This window comes from Ochotona curzoniae, unplaced genomic scaffold, assembly GCF_017591425.1.
Source record: "Ochotona curzoniae isolate NIBS_2020 unplaced genomic scaffold, NIBS_Ocur_1.0 scaffold_4506, whole genome shotgun sequence".
Taxonomy (NCBI): domain Eukaryota; kingdom Metazoa; phylum Chordata; class Mammalia; order Lagomorpha; family Ochotonidae; genus Ochotona; species Ochotona curzoniae.
This window is the reverse complement of record NW_024467119.1, coordinates 38389906-38415486: the sequence shown is the minus strand read 5'-3', so window position 1 is coordinate 38415486 and position 25581 is coordinate 38389906. Positions and strand designations below refer to the sequence as shown.

Genomic DNA, 25581 nt, shown 5'->3' with positions numbered 1-25581 from the left:
TAATGCCTTGAGCTTCAGTCTGATCAGGATTGCAGTGCGACTTTGATGATTTTGTCTCATGGTTCATATGTGGATCGGTTTTCCAGGTGAACCATGGGGATTGGTGTGTAGAGCTCTGGATCCATTTCCTCTTTATTTCTGTTGTTGAACAATCATATTGAAATATGCCCTGATTATTTCTGGAAAACTGAGCACATTTGTCGCCAGTATGAAAAAAATCTGACTCTTTGGAATGTAGTTTCTTGAAAGCATTTGCTGAAATTGCCCTCACGGTTAACTAGAGCCTAGCACTTGGTATATGAGAGATTTTTATTTTTATGTTTGTATGTCACTGAGTAAATAAGCAAAAATAAATTATACTTTGCTGTTTTATAATCAGTCCCAAATTTTAGCACGCATTTCACATTTATCCTTAAATCACTAGTGGATATCTAATGATACAATTTTTTTTTTTTGAATTTCAGATTTGACTTTATCATCCCTGCCTTAAAGAGATTTGATACATTTTAATTGTTTTCATGCTTCATACAAATGTCTGCGTTTGCTACAAATGGATAGCTCATACTACCAGAAACAATACTTTGGACTGCAGGACAGTATTAATTCCTAAGTAGACTGATTATAATCTCATAATAAGTATGTGTATGTGCATGGGAAAACGTTCAACAAGTCTTTGTGTTTAAAAACACAAAGTATACAAAATATACACTAAAACACATGGTATACAGTTTCCTATGTGGTGCTTAAGGGTTTCATTCTACAGTTTACATGGTGTAGGTTTGCACCCCAAATTCTCAGGGTATATTATTTTACCCAAATACTTGAAAGAAAAGGTGCCCTGAACTTTATTGGTACTATTGAGGAGGAAAATGTAAGTTTGTTTATAAAAAGTGCTTATAAAATCAAATTCATATGTTAGAAGATAGATTAGATAGATAGATAGATAAGATATATTTTGAAGAGACTCCTTATATATTTTTAACTTATGGGTCCTACATAGACCTCACCTGTGCATAGAATCCTTAGTAAAGCAGGCACTATTGCTAAATAGTGCCTTGAGCTGGAATCTAATCAGAATTCCATACCCTGGTCTTCAGGAAAGAAAGCATGCCCATCTGTGGCATGTGGGATTACAAGGCCCGGGGAATTTTGAAGACTAGACTCCTCTGTACCCTCCAACCCAGCATCAGAAGAGGACTGAAGTTTGGTAGCAGCATCTGTGAGTTGTTAACTTTCAGTGTTTCATGTTTTGACTGGAGTACACTGTATCAGATTTATTCCTGTTTAATTCATAATGGTGCAGAAAAAGACACACACACATCCGATTTGATGTTTTTTTTTCTTTTTTTTTCCTCTTTTTTAAGTTTCATAATTGCTGTTTGCAAGCTTGTGTTAAAGGCAGAAAGTCCTTCCCTTCATTACCTAGCCTACCTATATCCATTTTCTGGCAGGTACTTCTTTTTCTCCCTTCTTTGAAGATATGAGTTTCTGTATTTACATACAAGTCATACTGTTGTGTGCTAATGACAGTGATGGTTGAAAAGAATGTGAAGGCTGGAGAAGTTGTGTCTGAGCAAAGGAGAGTAAATGGTGCAGTAAGTAGGAAAGACATTGGATAATGCTGAAGTATACCCCTGACCGTGAACCAAGTCAGTGGTAAGTGGAAAGAATGTGAAATTTTAAACTGCAATCAACACAGAAATCATGATGGAAAAGTTCCTAACTGAGGCCTGAAGTGAAACAATTATAGAATGCAGTGAACTGAGCCAAGGGGACTTTGGATCCAGCCCAGCAGTTCTGAGAATTATATACTCAGTGTATTGCATATGGAGAAAGCTATTTGGGCAAGGATTCTGTGAGACTGGCCTACTTACCTTCAATTGCCAGCATTTGTAAATGATTGTGTAATTTTGTGTAATGGTCTTTCATTTTGACTGTTCTGAAGAAAAAATGCTTTGTTGTTTTTTTTTTTCAGTAAAAGTAACTGCAAAAAAAGTGTCAGTTGTCTTTAATTTTAAAAGTAAAATTTGGATATTTCTTTTTCTCCTATTTTCTAACTTTAACCATTCATTTAACTAAAATATTAATATTTGACATCCAGGTCCTATGTATTTTTTATTGCCATGGTAACAAATGACCACAAATGTAATAGGGAATGTTAAGACAAAATAATTTTATGATTTTACAAATCTGGGGTAGGGTTTTCCCTGTACACAGACCACTTTATCTCACCAAGCAAAGCAACTGAAACTAAGCACTAAACTTCTCTTCATTCTTTTTCCTAATTTTTGTGCTTATTCCTTTTTTTTTCTTTCCTTTCATGATATGGTTCCATAAGTACAGCAATTTCTCCCTTATACCCTCTTTCTCCCCACCCCAGTACTCCATCACTGTGCCCCAACATTATTACAGTAATAAAGTCCCAACCTTGCCATCTTCACTGGCATTGGAAGGATCATGTTGCCAGCAAATCTCAGTGGGTTCTTTGCTCAGCTGAGTATAGAAATAAAAAGCCCAGAATTTCTTGCAGAGGGACAAGTTTTATTTGCAAAGTGAATAAAGCACCTCCTTGGAGATGGGGGCCTCTTCAAAGGAAAGAGGGAGAGACGTGATACGTTTTCCCAAGGGTCTTGGGTTTTCAAATGTTCCCTGACCCATCCTTGTCCGGGCAGGAACATGTTGGGAAGATATTCCCCATCGTTGGTCTCACAACCAGTTAGGGAATGACTTAACAATTCTTGTGCCACCCACTTGAAGGTGTGGCCAAGATTTTAGTGGGCTTGGACAGTCTCAGAGCAGAGACTTACATGTTTGACATTCCGGCGACACCAAAGAGCAACATGGAAAACAAGCATTCCTGAAATTCTCCTTTGAAGCCCAGTTAAGTCACTGTGGTTCCACCTCTCACAAACTATCTATCAAAGAGCACATCATGAAATCAGTTCATAACACTTGCCTTAAAGCAACCACTCATCAATTGAGGTCACTAGAAAACCTTAAGATTAAAGACCCCTGAACACTTGAACCAACATTCCAAAAAGAACAGCATCAAGAGCTCCTCGCTTCTATGTTCCAGGGTTGGGAAATGCACAGCATGAAAAAGCAATTCCTGGTCTTATACTTTCTGGAGTCACCTCTTGCTTTCAGTTCTTGTTCCCAGTGAGTTTTCAATCCACATTCTCCATTTTGCCTCCAGCGCCCCAGGTTAGCTTTCATGATACATTTACTGAATCCTGAGTGTTCTATGCTTAGGAACCACAAGAAGTATTAGTCAGCTTTTCATCACTGTAACTATAGTATATGAGAGAAGCTACATAGGAAGGAAGAAAGTTTATTTTGGTTTGCTGTTTTGGGAAATTCACAGGCCAAGATTGTGAGCTCCGATCAGTCTGGTAAGAAAGCAATTATAGAGCAAGTCAGAAAGCAGAGTGGGACAACAAGCTTGTCCAGCTTATATAACTAATTCGCTTGTGAGAATCAACTCCTGACGGTAATCCCATAGTAATCTACAGAGCTCTCACTAAGTCCAATTTCTAGATGTCGTTTTTAGGTCATATTTTTTGCCCTTAAGACATTAGCTATTAACATAAGACTGTGAGGGCTGAGCCAGAACACATAGGCCTTTAGGGGACACTTAAGCTATTATTCAAGTCATGAGAATATATCTTCAAAAAGTTCATGGAGATGCGTAATATGAAAAAAAAAACTATGCATAAACTTCAACATTTTTGCATCAAACTAAAATTATCTTTTTTTTTTGGAAAAAAAAACATTTATTTTTATTGGAAAGGTAGATTCACAGAGAGGAAGAGAAAGAGAAAGATCCTCCATCTGCTATATCACTCCCCAAGTGGCAGCAACAACCAGAGCTAAGCCAACCTGGAACCAGGAATGGGATCCTCTTCTAGGTCTCCCCACACAGGTGCAGGTCCCAAGGGTTTAACCATCCTCTACTGCTCTCTCAGGTCACAAGAAGGGAGCTGGAAGGTAAGTGAAGCAGCCAGGACCTGAACCAGCACCCATATGTAATCCAGGCAGCTGCAAGGATAGAATTCTAGCCACAGAGTCGTTGTGCAGAGCCCACTAAAATTATCTCCTAATTTAAAATTTTCACAACTTTTTGAAGTATGCTTACATATGTGTGCCAGGATTTTGCTGAGGGCTTAGGGTAAATGGGATGAAAATAAGTAGATGGTTTCAAATATGGCAGGCTGTTGCATTAGCAAACAGATCAATTTTGAACCTCTAATATATTTTTTTAAGATTTATTTATTTTGGGCCCGGGGTGGTGGTGCAGTTGTTAAGGTCCTCGCCTTGCACGCCCGGGATCCCATGTGGGCACCGGTTCTATCCCGGCAGCCCCGCTTCCCATCCAGCTCCCTGCCTGTGGCCCAGGAAAGCAGTCGAGGACGGCCCAAAGCCTTGGGACCCTGCACTCACATGGGAGACCCGGAAGAGGCTCCTGGCTTCGGATTGGCTCAGCTCCAGCCCTTGCAGCCCCTTGGAGAGTGAACCATCAGACGGAAGATCTTCCTCTTTATCTCTCCCCTCTGTATATCTGACTTTGCAATAAAAAAATAAATAAATCTTTTTATTTTTATTATTTTTTTCATTGGAAAGGCGGATATACAGAGAGGAGAGACAGAGAAGAAGATCTTCCGTCCGATCATTCACTCCCCAAGTAAGCGCAACGGCCCATGCTATGCCGATCCGAAGCCAGGAGCCTCTTCCAGGTCTCCCATGCGGGTGCAGGGTCTCAAAGCTTTGGGCCGTCCTCGACTGCTTTCCCAGGCCACAAGCAGGGAGTTGGATAGGAAACTGGGCTGCTGGGATTAGAATCGGTGCTCATATGGGATCCCAGGCGTTCAAGGCGAGGACCTTAACCACTACGCTATCATGCTGGACCCAGAACCATTAATATTCTTATCCTTCATTAGCTCCATATCAACTCTGGCATAGCTCTTCACTGATTCTTGACTCTATTGCTTCTCTCCTAATGATGATCCTCTCCTTTCTTTCATCCTTCACTCCTTATGCTCCTTAGCTGATGCACAATCATCTAATTTCCCATCATTTTTGTTTTGAGTAAGGTGACCACCAGGTAAATTCCTGCAATTGCAAGCCCACTCCTCAACAACCAAAGACCTTACCTCCATAGCCAAATATGCTCATCTTTCCAGTTATATATGGTTGTTGTGACTTCTGAGAAATAATCTACCCCAAAATTGGTTATTTCCATTTTAAAAAAATATTTATTTTTATTGGAAAGGCATATTTACAGAGAGAAGAAGAGAGAGAATGATCTTCCATCCACCGGTTCATTCCTCAAGTGGCTATCATAGCTGGAGCTGAGCTATTCTGAAGCCAGAAACCAGGAGCTTTTGGGTCTACCATGTGGGCACAGAGTCCTAAGGCTTTGGGGTATCCTCTACTGCCTTCCCAGGCCACAAACAGGGAGATGCATGGGAAGTGGTGCAGCCAGGACATGAACTGGTGCTGATACAGGATCCCGGCATTTGCAAGGTGAAGATTTAGACACTGAACCATTGGGCACCAGGTCATTTCTTTAGGTAATGAATCTGCAATCCAGGCAGGAATCCAATTGGAAGGTTTCCTCTGCTTCAATACAGCAACAGACAGGAAACTGGAGAATCCATGCTCCAAAATGGGTACACTCACAAAACGAGCCAATTGAGCTAGCTGTCAAATGTGAGCCCAGCTGGACTCAAAAGCAGATGGACTCTTGCTGTTTGGGCTTCATCAAAACATGGCAGCTAGGTTTTAGCAGTGAGTATCCCAAGTGGGAGAGGGCAAACACTGTGGTTCCTTAGAGTCTGTTCTAAAAGAGACACAACATCACTTTCTCTGTCTCTGACAGGCAATTACAGAACCAAGATTCAATGAATAAGAACATAAATACCACATGCTAATGAGAACAGTTTCAAGGAATTTGGGGACATATCATTAAAAAGTATTTTAAAACAGGTACTTTTCAAAAGGGGATTGTAAAGTCTGTTCTTAGATCAGCTGAGATTCATTCAGACATTCTGGAAAAAAAATCTAGAATGGCAGTAATATAGGAAACACTTGATTGACATGCTTTCCTTGTGATTTGGTAATATGTTGGAGCCTAATAGGGTGAAAATCAGCATGATGCTTCCAATGTGAAAGGAATCAACTTTGGGAAAGAGTGAATACCTACTATGTGCCAGATTCTTTGATTCATGATGAGGTTTGAATTTCAGGAAGCCTTTAAATATGGCTAGAATGTCTGATATGCTGATGAAACTCTTTAGTCCAAGCCTTGCCAAAGGCATGGAAATGGAAAGAGGAAACTGGCTAACTGCCACAAAGAAGAGATGCATGCCAATGACCCAGCAGCCCAGCATGGGGTAGGCAAGGGAATGAGGAGGGGTAGATGTGAAGAGAACTAGGAACAGCAGGGCAATACAAGAGAGCTTAGTTGTGTGGAAGTAGAGAAGCCATAGATGGTCATAAGTGAAAGCAGTAGGGAGAAGTCACCTGGTCAAAGCCGTATGGGTGATACCTGACTATTTCAATGTGCGATGCAGCATCTCCAACTACACCAAATGCCCATCTTAGAGGACTGATTTTTAACATTTATCTCTTATTTCTTCACACTGTTGCAGCATAAAACCAATCTTCTAACTAATTTATTATTTTTAAATTTTTATTTTAGATGATTACAGAGTGGATCAGAGTGGGAAGGTCTGGGGGTCAGGTAAAAGTGGGTGCTATCATTGTTTCCAAATTTTCCATTTCTTCTTCTTATATCTGGGGGGAGGAGAGAGATAAGGGGAGAAGACACATCCAGCCTCCCAACAGCCCCAGTACCCAGGGATAGGGAACAGCCACCCAATATTGACTCAGGGTCCTGATGTGGCATATGCTCTGAAGCTTCTGCCCAGGTGGTAAAATCAATCTTTTAGGTGTTAGGTTTTTATAGTCTTGGGCAGTGAAAATAATGCTTCAGTGAACCATCTTCAAACACAATCTTTCTAAGCATCTCTTAGTATTTCCATGAGATAATGTCTTCTAATTAGGATCATTACATAGAAGAATATCAGCATTCTTAAAGCTAAAATTTTTGGCGCATGACATTTCAAGATACCTTCCTTCCCCATTTTCCATCTGCATATTTTCTAGCCACTGATGTGAATAGAAATATCTGATTCAAACAAAGCTTTACCATATAAATACTGCATTATGAAACCTATTACGACACCCTCAGTGTTTGGAATGGAAGGATGAGAGGCTCCTTGCAGCTTGCAGAAACATTTATTTGCACTAAATATTTTTAATGTTCACATCCAGTTTCCCTCCCCTCAGTTCATAAACATCAGGAATGGCTAAGGGTTTTAGTATTTTAAAATTTGACTTCAGGTCAAATTTCTCTACAGTCAGCTCTAAATGTGTGATCCCCAGACTTGCCTGTTTTCCAAGTTTCAGTGCAGTTACTCAGCCCAACTCCGGGGTTGCAGTGTTCTGTGCCTTAACAGAGCCTCTGGGGAACACTGGTGGCCACTTGCTGGGCAGAGGGCTCCACACTTGACCTGTCGTGTTCATGCTTTAATCCCCAGTGACACCTTCCATCTCAACACTCATTTTCCTCAGTGATATATATATTTTTAAAAGGAGACAAATCAATGTCTTTCTCAGAATTTCAATGATCATTTTTAAAAGATACTGCTTAAGAAATACTGTTTGTCTTCCTTATAGGCCAAGTTACGCTAGCTTTTATTTTTTGACCCTTTATACTTTATTGTGGTTTCTGTGGTGGGGGCAATAATGGGAAAAACACCATGCCAAGAGGTTTTGCTTTGGAGGTTCTAAAGTTACTTCAAATGTACCTTAGTCATCCAGAAGAACAGTTCAAGTTACCAAAGTCTTGGCATCCTTTGAGAGTAGTTTAGTAGTTAACAACCAACTTAACACTTCACGGGAGCCCAAAAACTACATGTGTTGTCTTGAGTTTGCAGTTTGTTGGAGAAGGTATTTGGATAAGAAAAATAAATTTAAAGAAACAACTAAAAGATAATTACACAAGACAACTGGGCAAGGTTGGTTACCAGGTAGGGGATGTCATCAGTCAACTTGTATGATTGAATTGCCTTTGCACCTGTCACTATTTTTCAAAAAGCTGCAGTCAATGCTGGTAAAAACTAACTGCTCAACAAAGTTATAAAACTAAAAAAAGAGGGGAGAGCTTCAAAAAGTTTGTGGAAACAAAATGAAAAGTTAAACTTACTTTGGTGCAAAATACTTTGGTCTCAAACTTACTTTGAGACCCCTGTATAGTTTTCTCATAATATACATTTCTATGAACTTTTTGAAGATATCTTATATGTATACATGGATTTAAAAATTTTTTATCAAGATAAACATACCTTTTAATTGCATTTCCCCATGAATCTTTAGAAGTACCATTATATGTAATATCTGGGCAACAGATATCTCCATAGTTGAAAGATACTATACAGGTAATGTGAAGGAGGTAGCTTGGTATGAACCATCTGGACAGAAGAAAAGGGGGAACGATAAGAAGAGAGGAAGCAATGGCAAGTTTAAGCACTGTTGAGACGCAGTGCAGGGACAAGAGAGCGTGTTGTGCATGCAGAATTGTTCAAGTGTGGCAGGATTGAAATGTGGAATCTGAATGTAGTGAAGGAATTTAATTCTACATTTAGGAACTCAAAATCCTACTTAGGCAACAACATACAATGGCTACATAAAGGATGGAGAGACACTCCTGGGTTAAGTCTTGATGCCCTTCACCAGCTGCGAGAGATTGAAAAAGCCACTACATCTGCCCGTCTTTCAATTCTTCACACACAGAGCTTGTGTAATATTGGTTCCTGCCTGAAAGAGTTGCTATGAAAAGGAAATGATTTGATACCTGGGTGGTAATTGGAACAGTACACAGCACTTTACAAATACCGTATAAAATATTCTCATAGCAGTAAAGGAAGAGGAAGACTTTGGTCAGGTATATATGACTTTAGTTTCTGAGAGGTGCCTGTTTATCCAATAACTGCTCTATTTTTGCCATACCTCCCTCGGGTTGCATTAAAAGGCTAGTGTCTTATTTCTTTATTGAGGTACATGTGAGAATATTTCTACCTGCAAGTAAATCTGCTTATTTTAACAACTTGAAAGATTCATGTCACACCACAACCTTACTATTCCATTTAGGTTTTCACTGGGTAATCTTGAGGCAAATTGTGTGGGAGTACTCTCAAAGACTGGGAGACAGATACCCTCAAGCAAAATGGAGATGATTCATTTTGACTTACAAAATAAATCAGGGGGCCTGACACAGTGGCCTAGTGGCTAAAGTCCTCACCTTGAACATGCCAGGGATCCCATATCAGCACCAGTTTTAATCCCGGCAGCTCCACTTCCCATCCAGCTCCCTGCTTGTGGCCTGGGAAAGCAGTCAAGGACAGCCCAAAGCCTTGGGACCCTGTACCCGTGTGAGAGACCTGGAAAAAACTCCTGGCTCCTGGCTCCTGGCTTCGATTCGCCCTTGCACTCACTTGGGAATGAACCTTCGGATGGAAGATCTTCCTCTCTGTCTCTCCTTCTCTCTGTATATCTGACTTTGCAATAAAAAATAAAATAAATCTTTAAAAAAAACCACAAAATAAATCAGGTAATTAAAAACTAAAGCCTATTTTGGAAAAAGAATGTCCACACTTTTATATGTAATCCTAGAAGATTATGGCAGGAATCTTTCTAGTAAAAATAGAAAGGTGAAAATAGTTTACAGGTTTATGATGTTCCAAGCCAACTGTGAATAAATTAAACTTTTATTAATAGGAAGGTAGCAAAGGATTACTAATGTCATCCTAGACTAACTCTAGTCCTGTAAGGGAAGATAAATAACTAGCTAAAGTACCTCCAAAGGTGAAATTTTTATCAAGTTAAATATTTAAAATATAATTAAAAAATTTAATTGACATATAGCAACTGTGTGTATAATTTTTATGGAATGCAGTGTGACATTTCAATACCTTTATGTATCATATAATGATCAGAATAGAGTTATTGGCATATCTTATCATCTCAGATACATACATCATTTCTTCTTGTGGAAGCATTCAAAATCCTCCTTCAAAGCTATTGTGGGATTGATTCTTGTCAGTATTAGTTATCCTACTGTGCTACAGAGCACTCAGAACTCATTTCTCATATCCAATCGCACCCCATGTACTCTGACCATCTTTTCTACATTCCTACATCTCCAAACCCTTCTTTGTCTGCGGTAATTGTGACTCTACCCTCTAAGTCTATGAGATTAACATTTCCACATCTACATATAAGTTAGAATATGTAGTGGCCACCTTTCTGTGCTTGATTTATTTCATTTAACACAATGTCTTCCAGTTCCAGCTATGTTTCTGCAAGTGACAGAATTCTTTTCCTTTTATGACTGAATGATATTTAATTACCTGTATACACACACAACATTTAAAGTGTAGGTACTGTGTTTTTTTAATGGTTCTTCCAGAGATGAACACCCAGATTAATTTCATATCTTAGCCACGTGAATGTGCTGCAACAGGTATGGCATGGGACCAGATGAAACAGTTGTACTAATCAAACAGCTCAAATTTGCAGTCTCACTGTGGAACTGAATAATAGCATCAATAGAGATTATTGCTACAGGATCTGGCACAGTAGCCTAGTGGTTAAAGTCCTTGCTTTGCACTTCTGGGATCCCATACAGGCACCAGTTTGTGTCCTGGCAGCCCATTTCCCATCTAGTTCCCTGTTTATAGCCTGGGAAAGCAGTCGAGGATGGCCCAATGCCTTTGGACCCTGTACCAGTGTGGGAGACCTGGAAGAAGCTCCTGGTTCCTGGCTTTGGTTTCGCTCCAGCCATTGTGGCCACTTGGGGAGTGAATCAGCAGGTGGAAGATCTTCCTCTCTGTCTCTTCCTCTCTGTATATCTGACTTCCATAAATAAATAAATAAATCTTAAAAAAAAAGATTTGATTCACCAAAGTATTTATAAGGTGATTGCAATGTAACTGTGAGCTGCAATAGAAGCTTCACATGCATTATTTAGGCAGAAAGCAGTTTACACACAGCATCAATAAGAGCTACTCCATTCAAGGTTATTTTAATTACATACATTGTTTGCTCAAGGAGTAAATCATCAATGTCCTTCTCGATGGAGACAAGGAGATGAAGGCCGTGTGACATCATGTCTGCGGGAATTTCACTAGGAGCTTTCCACCCTACCTCATGGCTTTCTTCCTCCCACGCCCTCCCCCAACAAACTAACTACAGAGATTACCCCCAGAATTTTTCCTTCTAGGATTTTGCACTACAGGGATTCCTGCTCTACGATTACATGTCTTTATAAAGTTTATTGAGCCCTTCTCAAATCACCCCATGTTGTTTTTATGTCGGAACTGTCATCCTGCAAGGACCCGAGTCAGAAGAAGCTAATGATGAAGCAGGTGGTGACGGAGAACAAGGATGTTCTGTCTTGGAGCAATGTGACAATTATCTAGCTGGGAGAGATGACAGAGAAAGAACACGTCTTTCTTTTTAATATAAATCATTGTGTTTATACTGCTTGATTTTGTTACTATCATGAAATACCTGATGAGACTTACCTTATTAGGAGAAAAAACTTCATTTATCTCATTGTTGGTGAAGTTCAAATCCTAAATCAGGAAATCCCACTCGTTGGTGTGGGCAGCTGACGGCCGTGTGGGATTACTTGAGCAGCAGCCTGTGCTCATTGTGGAAGCTGAGAATCCCATCTGCCCCTTACGCTCCTTTCTCAGCTATCCTATGGTGCGGGCAAAATTTTTTATTTTGTGGCTGAATTTTAGATTAATTCCATGTTTCCTCATGAAAAAATGCTCTTTCTTCTTGGCAATGATCTTGTTCACAGAGAGCAAAGGCAGAGATCAGTGAGCGCTGAGGTTCATTTGGATGTGTGGAGAAATGGACACAGTCATGCTTTTGATAAAATGGGAGTATAATTTTTATAATGTTGAAACACTGATTGTATAAGAAACAAATAATCCAACAAACTGGTCGCCTGCCTTACACCCTTAATGGTCATGAGTGATAATCCAAAAAATACTCTGTAAAATATGAAATGTTGCCTTACAGAGGCGTTAGAAGTAATATTCATGAATACTTATTAAGTGCATGTCTGGCACTTGTTGCATTAGCAGACTATCGTCACAATGACCTATGTTACAGATGTGGAGGTTGAGGGGTTTGAACGTGCATGGAGCAATGGTAGGAGGAACTTACTGTAAATCCCTCTCATTCCCCTTTCTCCCACCTCCCTGGATGCTGCATATAACATCCCTGCCTCCCCAAGGCCTGAGCAGCAGAGAGGAAATGGCCACTATGTTCTCTGATGAATTTCTAGAAGGAGAGACAAATAAAGTGGTAACAAACTAGTTTTTTGCAATGCTAATCCTTGGTAACATACATATGGCTCTAATATTTATAAAGATTTATTTATTTTTATTGGAAAGGCAGCTATACAGAGAGGAGGAGAGATAGAAAGGAAGATCTTCCATCCGAAGGTTCATCCCCAAGGGTTACAATGGCTGAAGCTGAGCCAATCCAAAGCCAGGAGCCAGGAGCTCTTCCGGGTCTCCCATGCAGATTCAGGGTCCCAAGGCTTTGGGCCGTCCTCGACTGTTTTCCCAGGCCATGAGCATGGAGCTGGATGGGAAGCAGGGCTCCTGGGATTAAAACCGGCGCCCACATGGGATCCCGGTGTGTGCGAGGCGAGGACTTTAACTGCTACGCTGGGCCCAATACATCTCTAATATTTAAAAAAATGACCAAACCCCTCTATGTATTAGGCACTAGATTTACCCTTATTATCTCTACAAATCATTAAAACAACATAGCAAAATAGGTTTTTTTTTATATATATCTTCCTTAGACAGGACAGATTGAGTTGCATGCCCAGGATCACTTAGCAAGCAGTAGTGGGAGTGTATTCCCCTCTCTCCACTACCTTACAGGACAACTACAACTACATTAATAAGGAACACAGGTGCTTCAGCTACTCAGAATATCAAACAGTTGCTTAATATTGGGATAGGCACCTGAGTGAACTAGATGTCCTCTCTGTGTGGGAAGGCACTTAGGCTGTGGTTCAAACTTTGCAATACAATTTTATGAGTTTCAAATATATTTAATGATGGAAATAGAGCTAGGGTACTAGAGGAAATAGAGCTAGAGGTAGTACTAGAGGATTTGGGCCTCCCTGTCATGTCCTGCAGTTCCAGCATCTGTCACTGCTGTCACCATCACCACCACCCACGTTTTCCCCAGCACCATCCTTGCCATGTCTACCCTCAACACTGATATTAAACATTGTCCTGGAGATTCTCCATTCAGGATATTTATATTGGGAAAGAAGAAGTAGACCTATCTCTACTGAAAGATGACATGATCTTTGATCTTTAGAAAATTCTGAGAAATATACTAAAAGCTATTGGGCTCCAGCAGGGTTGGACACACATGTGATAAATACACAAAAAGAAACTGAAGAATTTCAGGGAGAGAGAGAAAAGGGGAGACGAGAGAGAGAGAGAGAAACAGAGAGATCTTCTTCCATTCAAGGTTCACTCCATGAATTCCTGCAATATCCAGGGCTACGCAGGGTTCGTATGTCCATGGGAATTGCAGGGACTCAGTTTCTCAAGCCATTACCTACTGCCTTCCAGGATAGCATGGGCATGAAGTTACATTGGAAGCAAAGACAGGATTCAAAGCCAAATTATGTGAAATTGGATGGTAGATTAACCCACTGTGCCACAAATCCTACCCCAGAATTGTATTTCTTTTTTAAATAATAATTCATTTTACTTTTGATGATGTTTACATAGTTGAGAAGGATGTATGCCCATGTGGGCCATCAATTAGGGTGGGGAGGGTTGAGGAATGGGGGCAAGTGGATGAGACAACTGCTTCCAATATCCTTTTTTCCTTCTGTATCTGGGGAAAGTGGGGAGAAAAGAGCAGAGGGCCACATCCAGCAGCCTAACCATATCAGTACCCAGGGATGGGGATGGCTACCAGACGTCATTTCAGGATCCCAATATGAAGCATGTTCCAAGGATAATGCTCAAGTGGTTCCGGTAGTTCTGAGATGCTGTTAATCTCATTGCTCCAAGGTTGAGGAAATTCTTCCAAGGTCCATTTACCAAAACAGTCCACCTTAGAGCATCCATTTGCTCGGATACTAATCTGGGATAGCTGTCCAACCTTTTCTGCCCTCAATGGTACTAGATGTCTTCTGCAGGCCCTAATGAATGGATTGCCATGTCCTTCATGAGCATCTGGGCATGCCATCTACTACACAGGCCTCAACAACTGTGGAGTCCCAGTTCTGATGCATGTGCTCCATGATCCTGTGATTTTCACAATGGTTGGAGTTTTGAGTCCAGTGATCCAGCTGGGCAGGGGAGGGGAGGGGACCCAAAGAAATATTTCCAGAGGTGAACCCAGATCTGACTTCTCTGTGTGCCAATCATTGCAGAATCGGGCCCAGTCCATCACCCACATCAGCCTACATACACAATGGTGGCAGATATGTCCCCAGCCTCATGTCATATACAAACCAATGCATGCTATGGTTCAGGCTATCCTTGCCCACCACACATTCGGCCCTCACACACATCAATGGGAACTGCAGCCTAGTTGTGTCTACCTCCAATAACCCCCATCAGACCCACCCCTGGGTCCAGTTCCTGCACATGGCAGTATGTGCAGCAGACTGGTTCAGTCCGTTCCATATTCCATTTGGCTCTAGTACACATAAGTGGGCATTGGAGCCCAGGTCAGCACAAATGACTCCATGGTCTAGCCTACACTCGTACTGGTAGGTGCCATTATGCCCAGTCATGCCCTCTCCCTCCCTGTTCTTATGCTCACCAGTGGGAACTGTAGCCCATCAGACAGGTGCCTGCAATTTTCTCACTATGCCTACTCCCAGCCATAGATCTTGCACTCTCCAGGTGATTATATGGTCTAGCCTGACAGGACTTGCCCCCATTCCCAGCACCTGCCAATTGCTAGCCAATGCTGCAGCAAAGCCCAAACAATCCACACTCTGGCATGTACCAGTGGACATGGTCACTTAGCCCAGCCTGGCTCTCTCCTTAAACCAGCTAACATGCAGACCAATGGGCTGTGTAGTCCTGTCCAGCCTGGTCTGCCCCTTGTCCCAACTCTCACACTCACCAGCCAGAGCAGCGGTCTAGCAGGGGACCTCCTACAGCTTACCAACTGGGCTCACGCCCTACGTCCTGGGTCTTACGTGTGCTGGTGGGAGCTGTGGCCTAGACTGGCATGGTTTGCCTCACCTCGGCATTCACTATCAGGTGCTGCAGCTTGTTCCAGCCCAGCCTGCCCCAAGTTCCAGCTCATGCTGGTGGGTGCTGCAGCCTAGCCCAGCCCAGCCAATCCCCAGTCCCAGGCCTAATGTGAACTGCCTGGTGGTGTGGCCTGATCTGGAATGTCCTGCACCCTATCCTGGTTTCCACATCTTCCTGGGTGCTGTGAACTGGCCCAGCCTACCCCACTCCCAGAACTGAGTCACAAGTATGCCAGTGAGTACTGTAACCTGGCCTGGACTTGGCTGATCCCAGCCTTGATTCATGTAATCTACTGCCCAGACTGCATCCTGACAGAGGAGTTTCCCAAACTCCTCTACCAGGTTGCCTCCCAGTGATAGATCTCACCTACACCTATTGGTGCTTGGCCTACATCCTCTCCCAGCAAGTACAGCAGCCTTGTCCAACCAACCCACACCTACAGCAGCTTATTGCTTGGTGCCACAACTCAACATTGTCTGGTCCATTCCCAGATCCAGCTATCAAATGGTTCAGCAGGTATCAACACCTAGCCTAGCCCAGCATGGGCTCCCACACATGCCAGTGTGCTATTGTTTGGTTTGGTCTGGCTTTGCCTAATCTCTGCCACTGCCACTCCCATCCCCCAAAGCCAACCCACATACCTGCCAACAAGTTAAACAACCCTGTCTAGCCTGACCAGCATCCAGCCCTAACTCACATGCTCACCATTAGGAGTGATGGTCTGCCAAGGGGGTTCCCTAAGTTGGTACATTTACAGATCTCACATGTGTCAGCAGGTGCTAGGCCTTTACCCAGTATCATCTGTCCTCCCCACTCACCCTGCCCTAGTATTAGCCTTTGCATGTGCTGGTGGACATCCAGCTCAGCCCTCCCACACCCAATTCTGGGGTGTGTCTATGGGTACTACAGCTTGGTCCAGCCTGACTTGTTCCCAACCCCAGTGTCCATGAGTGTAGGTGAGTCATGCCTAGCTTAGCCCATCACCACCCCCAACCCTCAAGCAAATAGCTGGTATGGCAGTCCCCCCAGAGGTGAGCCCATGATCCCTCACAGAATCTGTTCCCAGTCCCAGTTCTTTTGTGAACTGGTTAGTGTCATGGCCCAACCTAACATGGTCCACACTCTGCCCTGACACTCACTGGTGGGCCCAGAGGTGGGATCCCTTCCAGGTAGGACCCCCAGCCACAGCTTTCGTGTGTGCCAGTAGATGGTGATTGATACCAACCAGCTCAGCTCAGGTATCCCACATAGGTGGGTGTGTTGGTTTGGCCTCAAGAGGTCTTCTCATTTCCCTCTTCTAAACCACCTAGTCTCAGCCCCCTCATTTGTCTGAAGTGCAGTAGCCTACTTGGTTAAAGTCCCCCAGAAGTCACTCCTCACCTGTCATGTTCTCCCTCAGCAGTCCTCCCTCCCATACATCTATAGACTCACTAACCCTGAGCAATCCACAGTACCATATGCCTGCAAGCCCCCTGTGCTCCTAAGATCCCCAAGCCTGGTCCTTTGGTGGTGTGCTGTGCAGCCTGATGCCCTGTCCAACAGGAGACTTATGTGGGTCCCCAGTGCCTGTATGCTATCATGCAAGCATCTGCCCCCCATATATCTTTAAAGAAAAAATAAAATAGAATAGCAACTATGCTGGCACACTGAGATAGTTAACACAAATTCTGCATTAACTAGATCCAGGATGTCTGCTAGCTATTGGCTACTTTTCTCCCAGCAGTATAACACTTGCCTAGATACAATGCAAGCTAAGCAGTTGCCTACAGTTGGGGCCAAAATTATATTTCTATATATTATCAATGAACAATTGAAAAACCACAATTCTATTTTTAATAGGTTGGAGAATAGTGAAACATTTATAATAAATGTAGCTAAGCTGCCACCTGTAGTCCTGGCATCCTGGCATCTCCTAAGATCCCAGTTTGAGTCCTGGGCTACTCTCCCTGTGATCCAGGTCCCCAGCTCCCCACTATTGGTCTGGGAAAGAGCACAAAATGGTCCAAGTGTTTGAGCCCCTGCTACCCACAAGTTAGATCCAGATGAAGATCCTGGTTCCTGGCTTCAGCTGGCTCAGTCCTGAATACTGTGGGCCATCTGGGGAATGAAGCAGTAGATGGAAGTGCGTTCTCTCTCTCTCTCTCTCTCTCTCTCTCTCTCTCTCTCTTTCTCTCTTTCAGTCAGTTCTCCATGTGAGCATTTAATTCAATCAATCAGGTCAGTATTTTGGAAGCAGCAAAGTATTTATGTATGGGGCACCCAATTTGTTATGTTTAAGGAAATTATTATGCTACATTTCACCCATGCCAGATATGCCTTGTTAAACACCTCCTAGCTAAAGTTCCTTAGACCACTATACCTTCCATCGATGTCCTAGACCAAGTTGTCTTCCTTGCACCCGTGCCTCAGACTTTGATTCTTTCTCTTTTTTTTCAGTAATAGCAGTAGAGTGTCAGTTGGGAGCCATGAAAGTGTGATGATATTTTTTTCTCCAAGTCAAATTTCCTTAAGAGAGTCTGATTGGGCCCGGCACAGTGGCGCAGTGGTTAAGGTCCTCGCCTTGCACGCCCCAGAATCCCATATGGGCACCGGTTCTAATCCTGGCAGCCCCGCTTCCCTTCCAGCTCCCTGTCTGTGGCCCGGGAAAGCAGTCGAAGACGGCCCAAAGCTTTGGGACCCTGCACCCGCGTGGGAGACCTGGAAGAGGCTCCTGGCTTTGGATCGGCATAGCATCGGCCGTTGAGCTCACTTGGGGAGTGAATCATCGGACGGAAGATCTTCCTCTCTGTCTCTCCTCTCTGTATATCCGCCTTTCAATAAAGAAAATAAAAAATAAATCTTTTTCTTAAAAAAAGAGAGTCTGATTGCTGCTACTTTATGTGGCACTTCTTCCCAAGGGCTTTGGCCTCTCAGGTCTGGTCTATGTTGCTATCAAATCTTAGTTCTGCTTGTGCCTGAGTTCAGGAATTGCAAGTGTTGAGATTTGAATGTGTCCTAGAAACTGAATCCCCATTCACATGGTAACAGTATTTGGAGGTGGGTCTTTTGGGAGGACATTAGGAGTAGATAAGGTCATGAAGGTGGAACCTCTGAAGGCCAATTAGCTGACTTTTAAAAAGACAGAGATTGAAGCTTATCCTTGTCCCATTAAGCCCTCTGCCATGTGATGATACAGTAAGGAGGCCCTCAGTTAGACACTGTACAACCTAACACTTAGACATAATCCAATCTTTAGAACCACGAGCTAAATAAACTTCTTTAAAATCACCAAGACTGTGATGTTTACTATGTTAACATATAACAGACCATGGTCGCAAAGAGCAGAGGAATACTGAGTTTGAAGTAATGAAAGATAAAAGAGATCCAGTAAGATTTCCAATTTTTATTTCATCACACTTCCATTTTTGAATTTACAAACTAAAGTGGAACCAGCAAAACATCTATTTTATGTCTATGCTGAATGGGCAAATGGACACCTGTTATTTGCTTGAGGTTGATCTTAGTAAACACATCTGTTTCATTATTAAATATTTGAAAATATTCATCATGGTTGTTTTAACTCATGCAAAGACATTCTTCTCTTAAATTCATATTTTAGAAGCCCAAATCCACTGGTTTTTTTTGCAAGCAATAATTTCTCAATGTGGCTATTGTGCAGGTGGTAGTCAAACAGGCCAAAGTTTCCACCATACAACAGCAGAGACAAACTGATGACTATACAGAGATGTGTTTGACAATGGACAGTGTACCTACCACATTATAATCACAAATACACAAATATTAAGAGGTATTACAGAGTTTCTGATAGACATTTTTTTTTTTTAATTCCTAGCTGCTCAGTCCAATGTTGCTGTAGCACTGGAGGTAGAGAGGTCTGATCTGCTACGAGGCAACCTCACTTTGTGGGCAGCAGAAGGGGGAGACCCTAAGTCTTAATTCTGGATGACTTCTACCTGACTGCTTAACAAAACTAACAGTAACAGGAGACATGCACAACAACTCTGGAACTTGCTAGCAGAAGTCTTGCAGAAATCTTGAGCCCTCTCTCTCCTACAACCCTCAAAAAGAGGGAGGGCAACAGGGCGGAGGGAGGTGGAGGAGGGAAGGCGGAAGGAAGAGAGAGGAGAATAAAACAATGATCTCTCCTTTCTTCCAAATAGGCTATATATTTATTTGGTAGAAAGCAAAGCATGCTCAAGGTTTTACCAAGGGCTTCATATACATTGATGGATAATTATAGAACAAAACTGGGTTTTCCTGAGTATCTGCGATTTTGGTTTTGTTTTAACAAATGTCAGTTTCCTTTTAGAACAGAACCAGTTTCCCTCTGCCCAATGGTATTTGGGAGAAGCATCAGAAAAAATATTGCTGAAAGTGTCCCATATGATGAAAAGTGACAGTACAGGTAGTATGCTACAGGACCCAAATTGAATCAACTGAAGTATTTTATAGCTTTTTACAAAAACCTTAAATATGGGTAAATATGTAAACACTTTGCTCTAAGAGAGCAAGTACTCAGGCATGTCACATTATACCCCTTTGGGGGAGACAAATTCAAGTGAAATATCACTGGTCAGTTTTAAAACCATCCGCCAGTACTATCCGGTTGAGGGGCAAAGACCATCTTGCACATCTCAGAGTTCTCCTGATGGAGCGGGAATTCACATCCAGGCAGCACAGTCTCTTTGCCTCTCCGGGAGACGTAACCACGGCCCGTGGACAGCCTTTCATACTTGGTCTCAAGTTGCCTGCATAACAACAGCAGTGATAACACAATTACACATGTGTGCCAGGCACTACAGTACAGTTCTATTCCCATGAGGGAGCTGACTTTCTTCTATCCAGATTATATCAACTCTGGTTCAAATACCTGGAATGTGGAGTTTTGCCATCTAGTTTTTCAAGAGCCCATTAAGCTTTGCAAGTTTTGCTATGTGTGCCACTTCTCATTCCAGAAACCCCACCTTGAAGACATTCCCCTTCTAAAGAAGCAAGGCCAGTCAGAGTAGACTGAGAATGTGGGCAGGGAAACATTCCCAGAGTTCTGGTTCTAGTGATGTGTGGAACAAACCAGTACCTTGGAGCTGGGTTGATGCTCACTCCACCTGCATTACTGGAAAGTTGATTTTATTTTTAATGCATTTATGGATAGTTTTCTAAACATACATGAACATACAGCAGTGACAATACCTACTTTAATTATATTTTATCATTTCTTATTCTATGAAAATATAACCTACTCATATGAGGGCACTTCAAAAAGTTTGGGGAAAATGTGCATTATCTTTTTTTCCATGAATTTTTTAAAGTGTTTTTGTATTTGTACTGAGATCATTGATGTATTTTTACATGAATCACAACATGTCAGTGAAGCGAAAATCTTAATTCTGATTTATTTATCAATGAAGATGATGTAAGGTATGGCTTGCTATTTTAAGTATGAGGGTTGTTTTCATAGCTAGACAGTGCTTGTCAACAAGACCTTAGCTAGTACTGAAAAGTTTGCTACCCAAACCCAAAGCATTCCAGCACAATATAATAGTACTGTTTCCAAGACAATTTCCAGATCTAACGGACACAGAGTAAATGAGGGCTAGGCTCTAGATGGAAGAGATGTAGAATTATACATTTGGATTTTAAGACACTAGGAATTGTGTAAAGCAATTTTTAAAAATTCAAAATTCTGAGCACTGAAATTTGAAATAAAACTTAAAGGAGGTTAAGCTCTTGTTATAAGGAATGCCTAGAAAACTGAGAATTCATTTGGACCCTTAAACAATGGTAAATGGATTTGTAGATGTTTTGTTTTGAATTTTCTGTCCAAGAGACAATTGTGAAGTTACCAGCTGATACAGGCACATGTCTTATTTTAGCTCAAACTACCTGGCAATTCCTATATAAATCAAACACTCTCGTTTCCTTGATAAGCTCTTTCTGAATTAGAATATGATACTGTCTCCACAAATAAACAAAGTAGTGATTAGATTTTCTTGGTATCCTAGGAACTGAATTACTAATGATATCAATATTTTTTACTCCTTTGAGGAAAATTCATCTTTTAAGGTTTCTACTCCTTTCTTCTTTACCTCCAAGAGATGATAGAAATGGAATGCAAGTTCCTAGAGAGATGGGGCTGACACTGGACCATTGCGTGAACCCCACACCTACCTGAAAGGAGCTTCAGCCTTGTCCATCTGCATACACACTAAAAACGGGTACTGAGAAAACTGCACAGTGGAGGTGAACAACAGGCCAGCTTCTGTTTCTGTGTTGATTTCCAGGCCAGCTTTTACAAAGGAGGAGTCCACTGTGATGTCGCTTCTTATAGCCACAGCCACCCTAAAGATTTGATGTTAACAGGAGACCTCTGTAAGCATCACATTTCAACCCACAAATATAATTTCATAAGGTCTGAGCTCCTGATGCTGTAAGGGGACTTGTGAAGACCTGAGATGTGACCTATATGCACTTAGAGTTTTGCTCATGATCAGGACCTCACTGGTCCCAGAGGCCCAGCAGTGCAGTTTGCCATTCCCCTGAGCACTTAGCTACCACAGCGTTTGGTACAAGCATCCCCAGGACTAAAATAAGCCTAGTCCTCTACCCAGACAGAAATAAGTGGCTTATCTTAGAAATGGCTTATCTTGGTCTAAATTCACCAAGAAGACACCTGGTGTTTATAAAAATTTCTTTTTGACTATTTCTGTGTTGGCTTCATAATAGCTATTTCAGTTACTTTCCTCAAATGGTCTTTAGAAGCATATGTATGTGACTGTCAAGACACTTCAAATATATTGTGTTTCAAAGAACCAGTCTTATCGTGGGCATTCATGGTGGGCTCTCCAGAGAAGGATACAGACAGGAGCGGCCGGGTTACATGACGTGAATAATGATGAGAATTAACCCCACAACTGCTCATGAATGAACTTTCAATTAAACTGCGGAAAATCACTGCCACAATCCATCAGAGCCGTACAACTACACTCTTTAAAAGGGTTACAATTCTTCTCGTCAAATGAAGACCACTGCTCTGCTGACATCAGTGAGTAGGTGGGTCAGAGGTTTAGCCTCTGAATCCCTTCCAGTACATTCTGATGCCTTATACTCAACAAAGGCTTAAGGAGAACAAAACAAGCAAGCAAATATATATGTGTACATACACAAATGAATGAATGAGCAACTGAAAATGAAAAATGAATTCATGACAGTAGTGATACTAGTAGAATATTGTGTTCTTTTTTAAAAAAATCCATATTTTTTGTTATTGTTCCTGCTGTTGGTTTTTCTCTGAAAATTATTCAAGTGATTTTAATTTGAAGTAACTCCTGTTTAAAAAATACTTTAGTAATAGGGGCAGGATAGTTGATACAAAAAGAATCCCTGATAGCCAGTTCTGTTTTTTCCTTCTGTTAATTCCTTTTAGTGCATCTGTGGTGTTATCCTTAATGTTACACAGGCCATTTTTCGGCTGCTCGCAGTTGCTTCATTCAGAGTTGAAAACACATTAACAATTCTAATTTTATCGCTCATATCTCACTTTTACTCTACATTTCTAAATATCCAAAATGACAAATAAATTGCATTTCTGTTTCTTCAATTTTGTAACACACAGAATGTTAACTATCACCTTGGTTCATGAACAGTTTTTTTTTACACTTTAAATATAGCACATTCACTGGGTCCCCTAGGTAGGTTAGAAAAGCTAAAGAATCTCAGCAAAAAGGGGAAGGTGGATGAAAAACACACATGCTCCTCATAGTTAAGATGTGGATTCTGCACAGGAGAGATCATCTTTTAACTTTTATCCCCAAGGACAGCAAAAGAGGAAAAGCTTTAAATCCCAAGAAGAATGAGAAAGTAAAATGTTTGCTTCAAAACAAGACTTCGTATCAGTACTGTTAACTACTAGAACAGAATAAAGAAAGAACAACTCTCTTTCCACTGTCAGGGAGGGTGGAGTGGGGTCTTTCCAAGCAGGACAGTTCTGGATTGAGTTGCAGTAAACCTTGAGTATTCTCCTGCTCAAAAGTGACTGTGGACAGAATGACTTCCCGCAGTAAGTTTCAATGACATGATCTAATAATGACAACAAGTGGATAGCACAGATTTTGAAAAGTCAGATAGTTAGAGGCCAGCACAAGGGCTCATCTGGCTAACCCTTTGCAAGCAAATGCTGGCATCCCATATGGGTACCGGTTCATGCCCTGGCTATTCTAATTCCCATTCAGCTTCCTGTTTAAGGCCTGGGAAAGCAGCAAAGAATGGCCCAAAGCCATGGGACCCTCTACCTATGTGGGAGACTTAGAATTGGCAGGCTCGTTCCTGGTTCCTGGCTTCAGACTGGTTCAGCCCTGGCCATTGTGACTATCTGGGGAGTGAACAAGCAGAAAGAAGATCTCCCTTCCTCTGTCACTCCTTCTTTTGTACAAATCTGCCTTTCCAATAAAAAATAAATAAACTTTTAAAAGGCGTAAGTCAGAAACCTAAATAAGTGTCAAAATGCATCTCTACATTTTTTATTTGTTTGTTTGTTTAGAGCATTAAACATATTGTACTTACCGGTTTTTCACTTGAGTTTTGGACTCACGATACCACAGACTGAACTCCATAGCACCTGAAATATCAATAGCTAGACCACCCTGGGCCTCGATATTGGCCTTTAATCCAGATTGCAACTGAAGCTCCTAGAAGCAAAAATAAAATCAATAAAAATTATACATGGGTGTATATATAGGATAATAAAAATGAGATTGACTACAATATACTTACCACCACTCCCCCACCCTGCTTCCCAACCCTGCACAAGTTAGATCTTAGCCCACACTGTAGATAATGCCATTTGAGTCCTGTTGCTATTGGAGTCTTTCTCTAAGCCAGCATTCTATTCTAAGCTTGATCACTAGGAGTAGTCTCTGCTGATTTGCTAATTTAATTAGTCAATTAAAACTATTAGGGAAGTGAAGTATTCATTGAGAAGGTTTTTTTTTTTTTTTTTGCAGATAGTGCCTCCGATTGGAAGAAACAATGGTCCTTAGGATGTGGCCCTTTACAGAGCAGCACTTGCATCATTCGGGTTAGAACTGCAGACTCTCAGGGTCCTCACATCTACTGAATTACATGCTACGAGAGCAGAGCGCTTGGGTGATGCTGTTGCACCTCAATTTGAGCATCAGAAGACAAGGGAAAATGAAAACATCATCATGAGAAATCCAGCAATGGCTTTTGGGAGTGGGAAGGGAGCTGGACAAAGTGATCCCTTGAGGTGTTTTAGCACTTCTCTAGTTATATGCTGTGTTAAATACAGAGCTGGGCCCAGCATGACAGCTCGGTGGTTAAATCCTCCTCACCTTGCATATGCCAGGATCCCATATGGGTACGGGTTCACATCTCAGCTGCTCTACTTCCCTTCCCCCTGCCCGTGGCCTAGGAAAGCAGTAGACGATGGCCTAAAGCCTACCCTGCACCTGCATGGGAGATCCTGAAGTCCCTTGCTCCTAACTCCATGTCGGTTAAGCCTAAATTTGTGCAGCCACTTAGGGAATAAACCAACAGATACAAGATCTTTCTCTGTATCTCCTTCTGTCTCCACATCTGCCCTTCTAATACAAATACATAAATCTTCATTAAAAAAAAATATATATATATATAGCTGCACCCTAACTGACAGATAAAACATAGGATAAAAATATCATGCTGCCAGGCCTGGCACAGTGGTTAAGGTCCTCGCCTTGCATGCCTGGGATCCCATATGGTCGCCGGTTCTAATCCCAGCAGCCCCACTTCCCATCCAGCTCCCTGCCTGTGGCCCGGGAAAGCAGTCAAGGACAGGACCCTGCACCCATGTGGGAGACCTGGAAGAGGCTCCTGACTTCGGACCGGCATAGCATCGGCCGTTGAGCTCACTTGGGGAGTAAATCATTGGACGGAAGATCTTCTTCTCTGTCTCTCCTCTCTGTATATCTGCCTTTCCAATAAAAATTAAAAATAAATCTTTAAAAAAAAAAGACCGTAAGCCTAAAAAAAAAAAATATGCTGCCTTATACAAGTTGTAGAAATTACCTAAATTCAGTTAGCAAAAGAGGAGGGAGACAATTGAGCCAAGCCCTAATTCCCTACTCTTTGATATTTGAAATGATATTGAATTAACAATCAATTCCCAAATGAATTCAACAGCATCTTCCAGGGG

At 41.8% G+C, this 25581-nt stretch overlaps 1 protein-coding gene across 1 annotated transcript in view; it reads right to left on the bottom strand.

The window, feature by feature from the left end:
* Positions 1–18767: 18767 nt before the first annotated feature.
* The window catches only part of LOC121147065 (microsomal triglyceride transfer protein), a 59641-nt gene continuing 52827 nt past the window's right edge, over positions 18768–25581 (bottom strand). The window contains exons 16-18 of the mRNA XM_040966765.1: positions 23955–24079; positions 21564–21734; positions 18768–20143 (exon numbers count right to left, since the gene is read on the bottom strand). Of these exons, the coding sequence (XP_040822699.1) occupies positions 19975–20143; positions 21564–21734; positions 23955–24079 (465 nt within the window). The 3' untranslated portion in view covers positions 18768–19974. The remainder of the gene's footprint in view (positions 20144–21563; positions 21735–23954; positions 24080–25581) is intronic.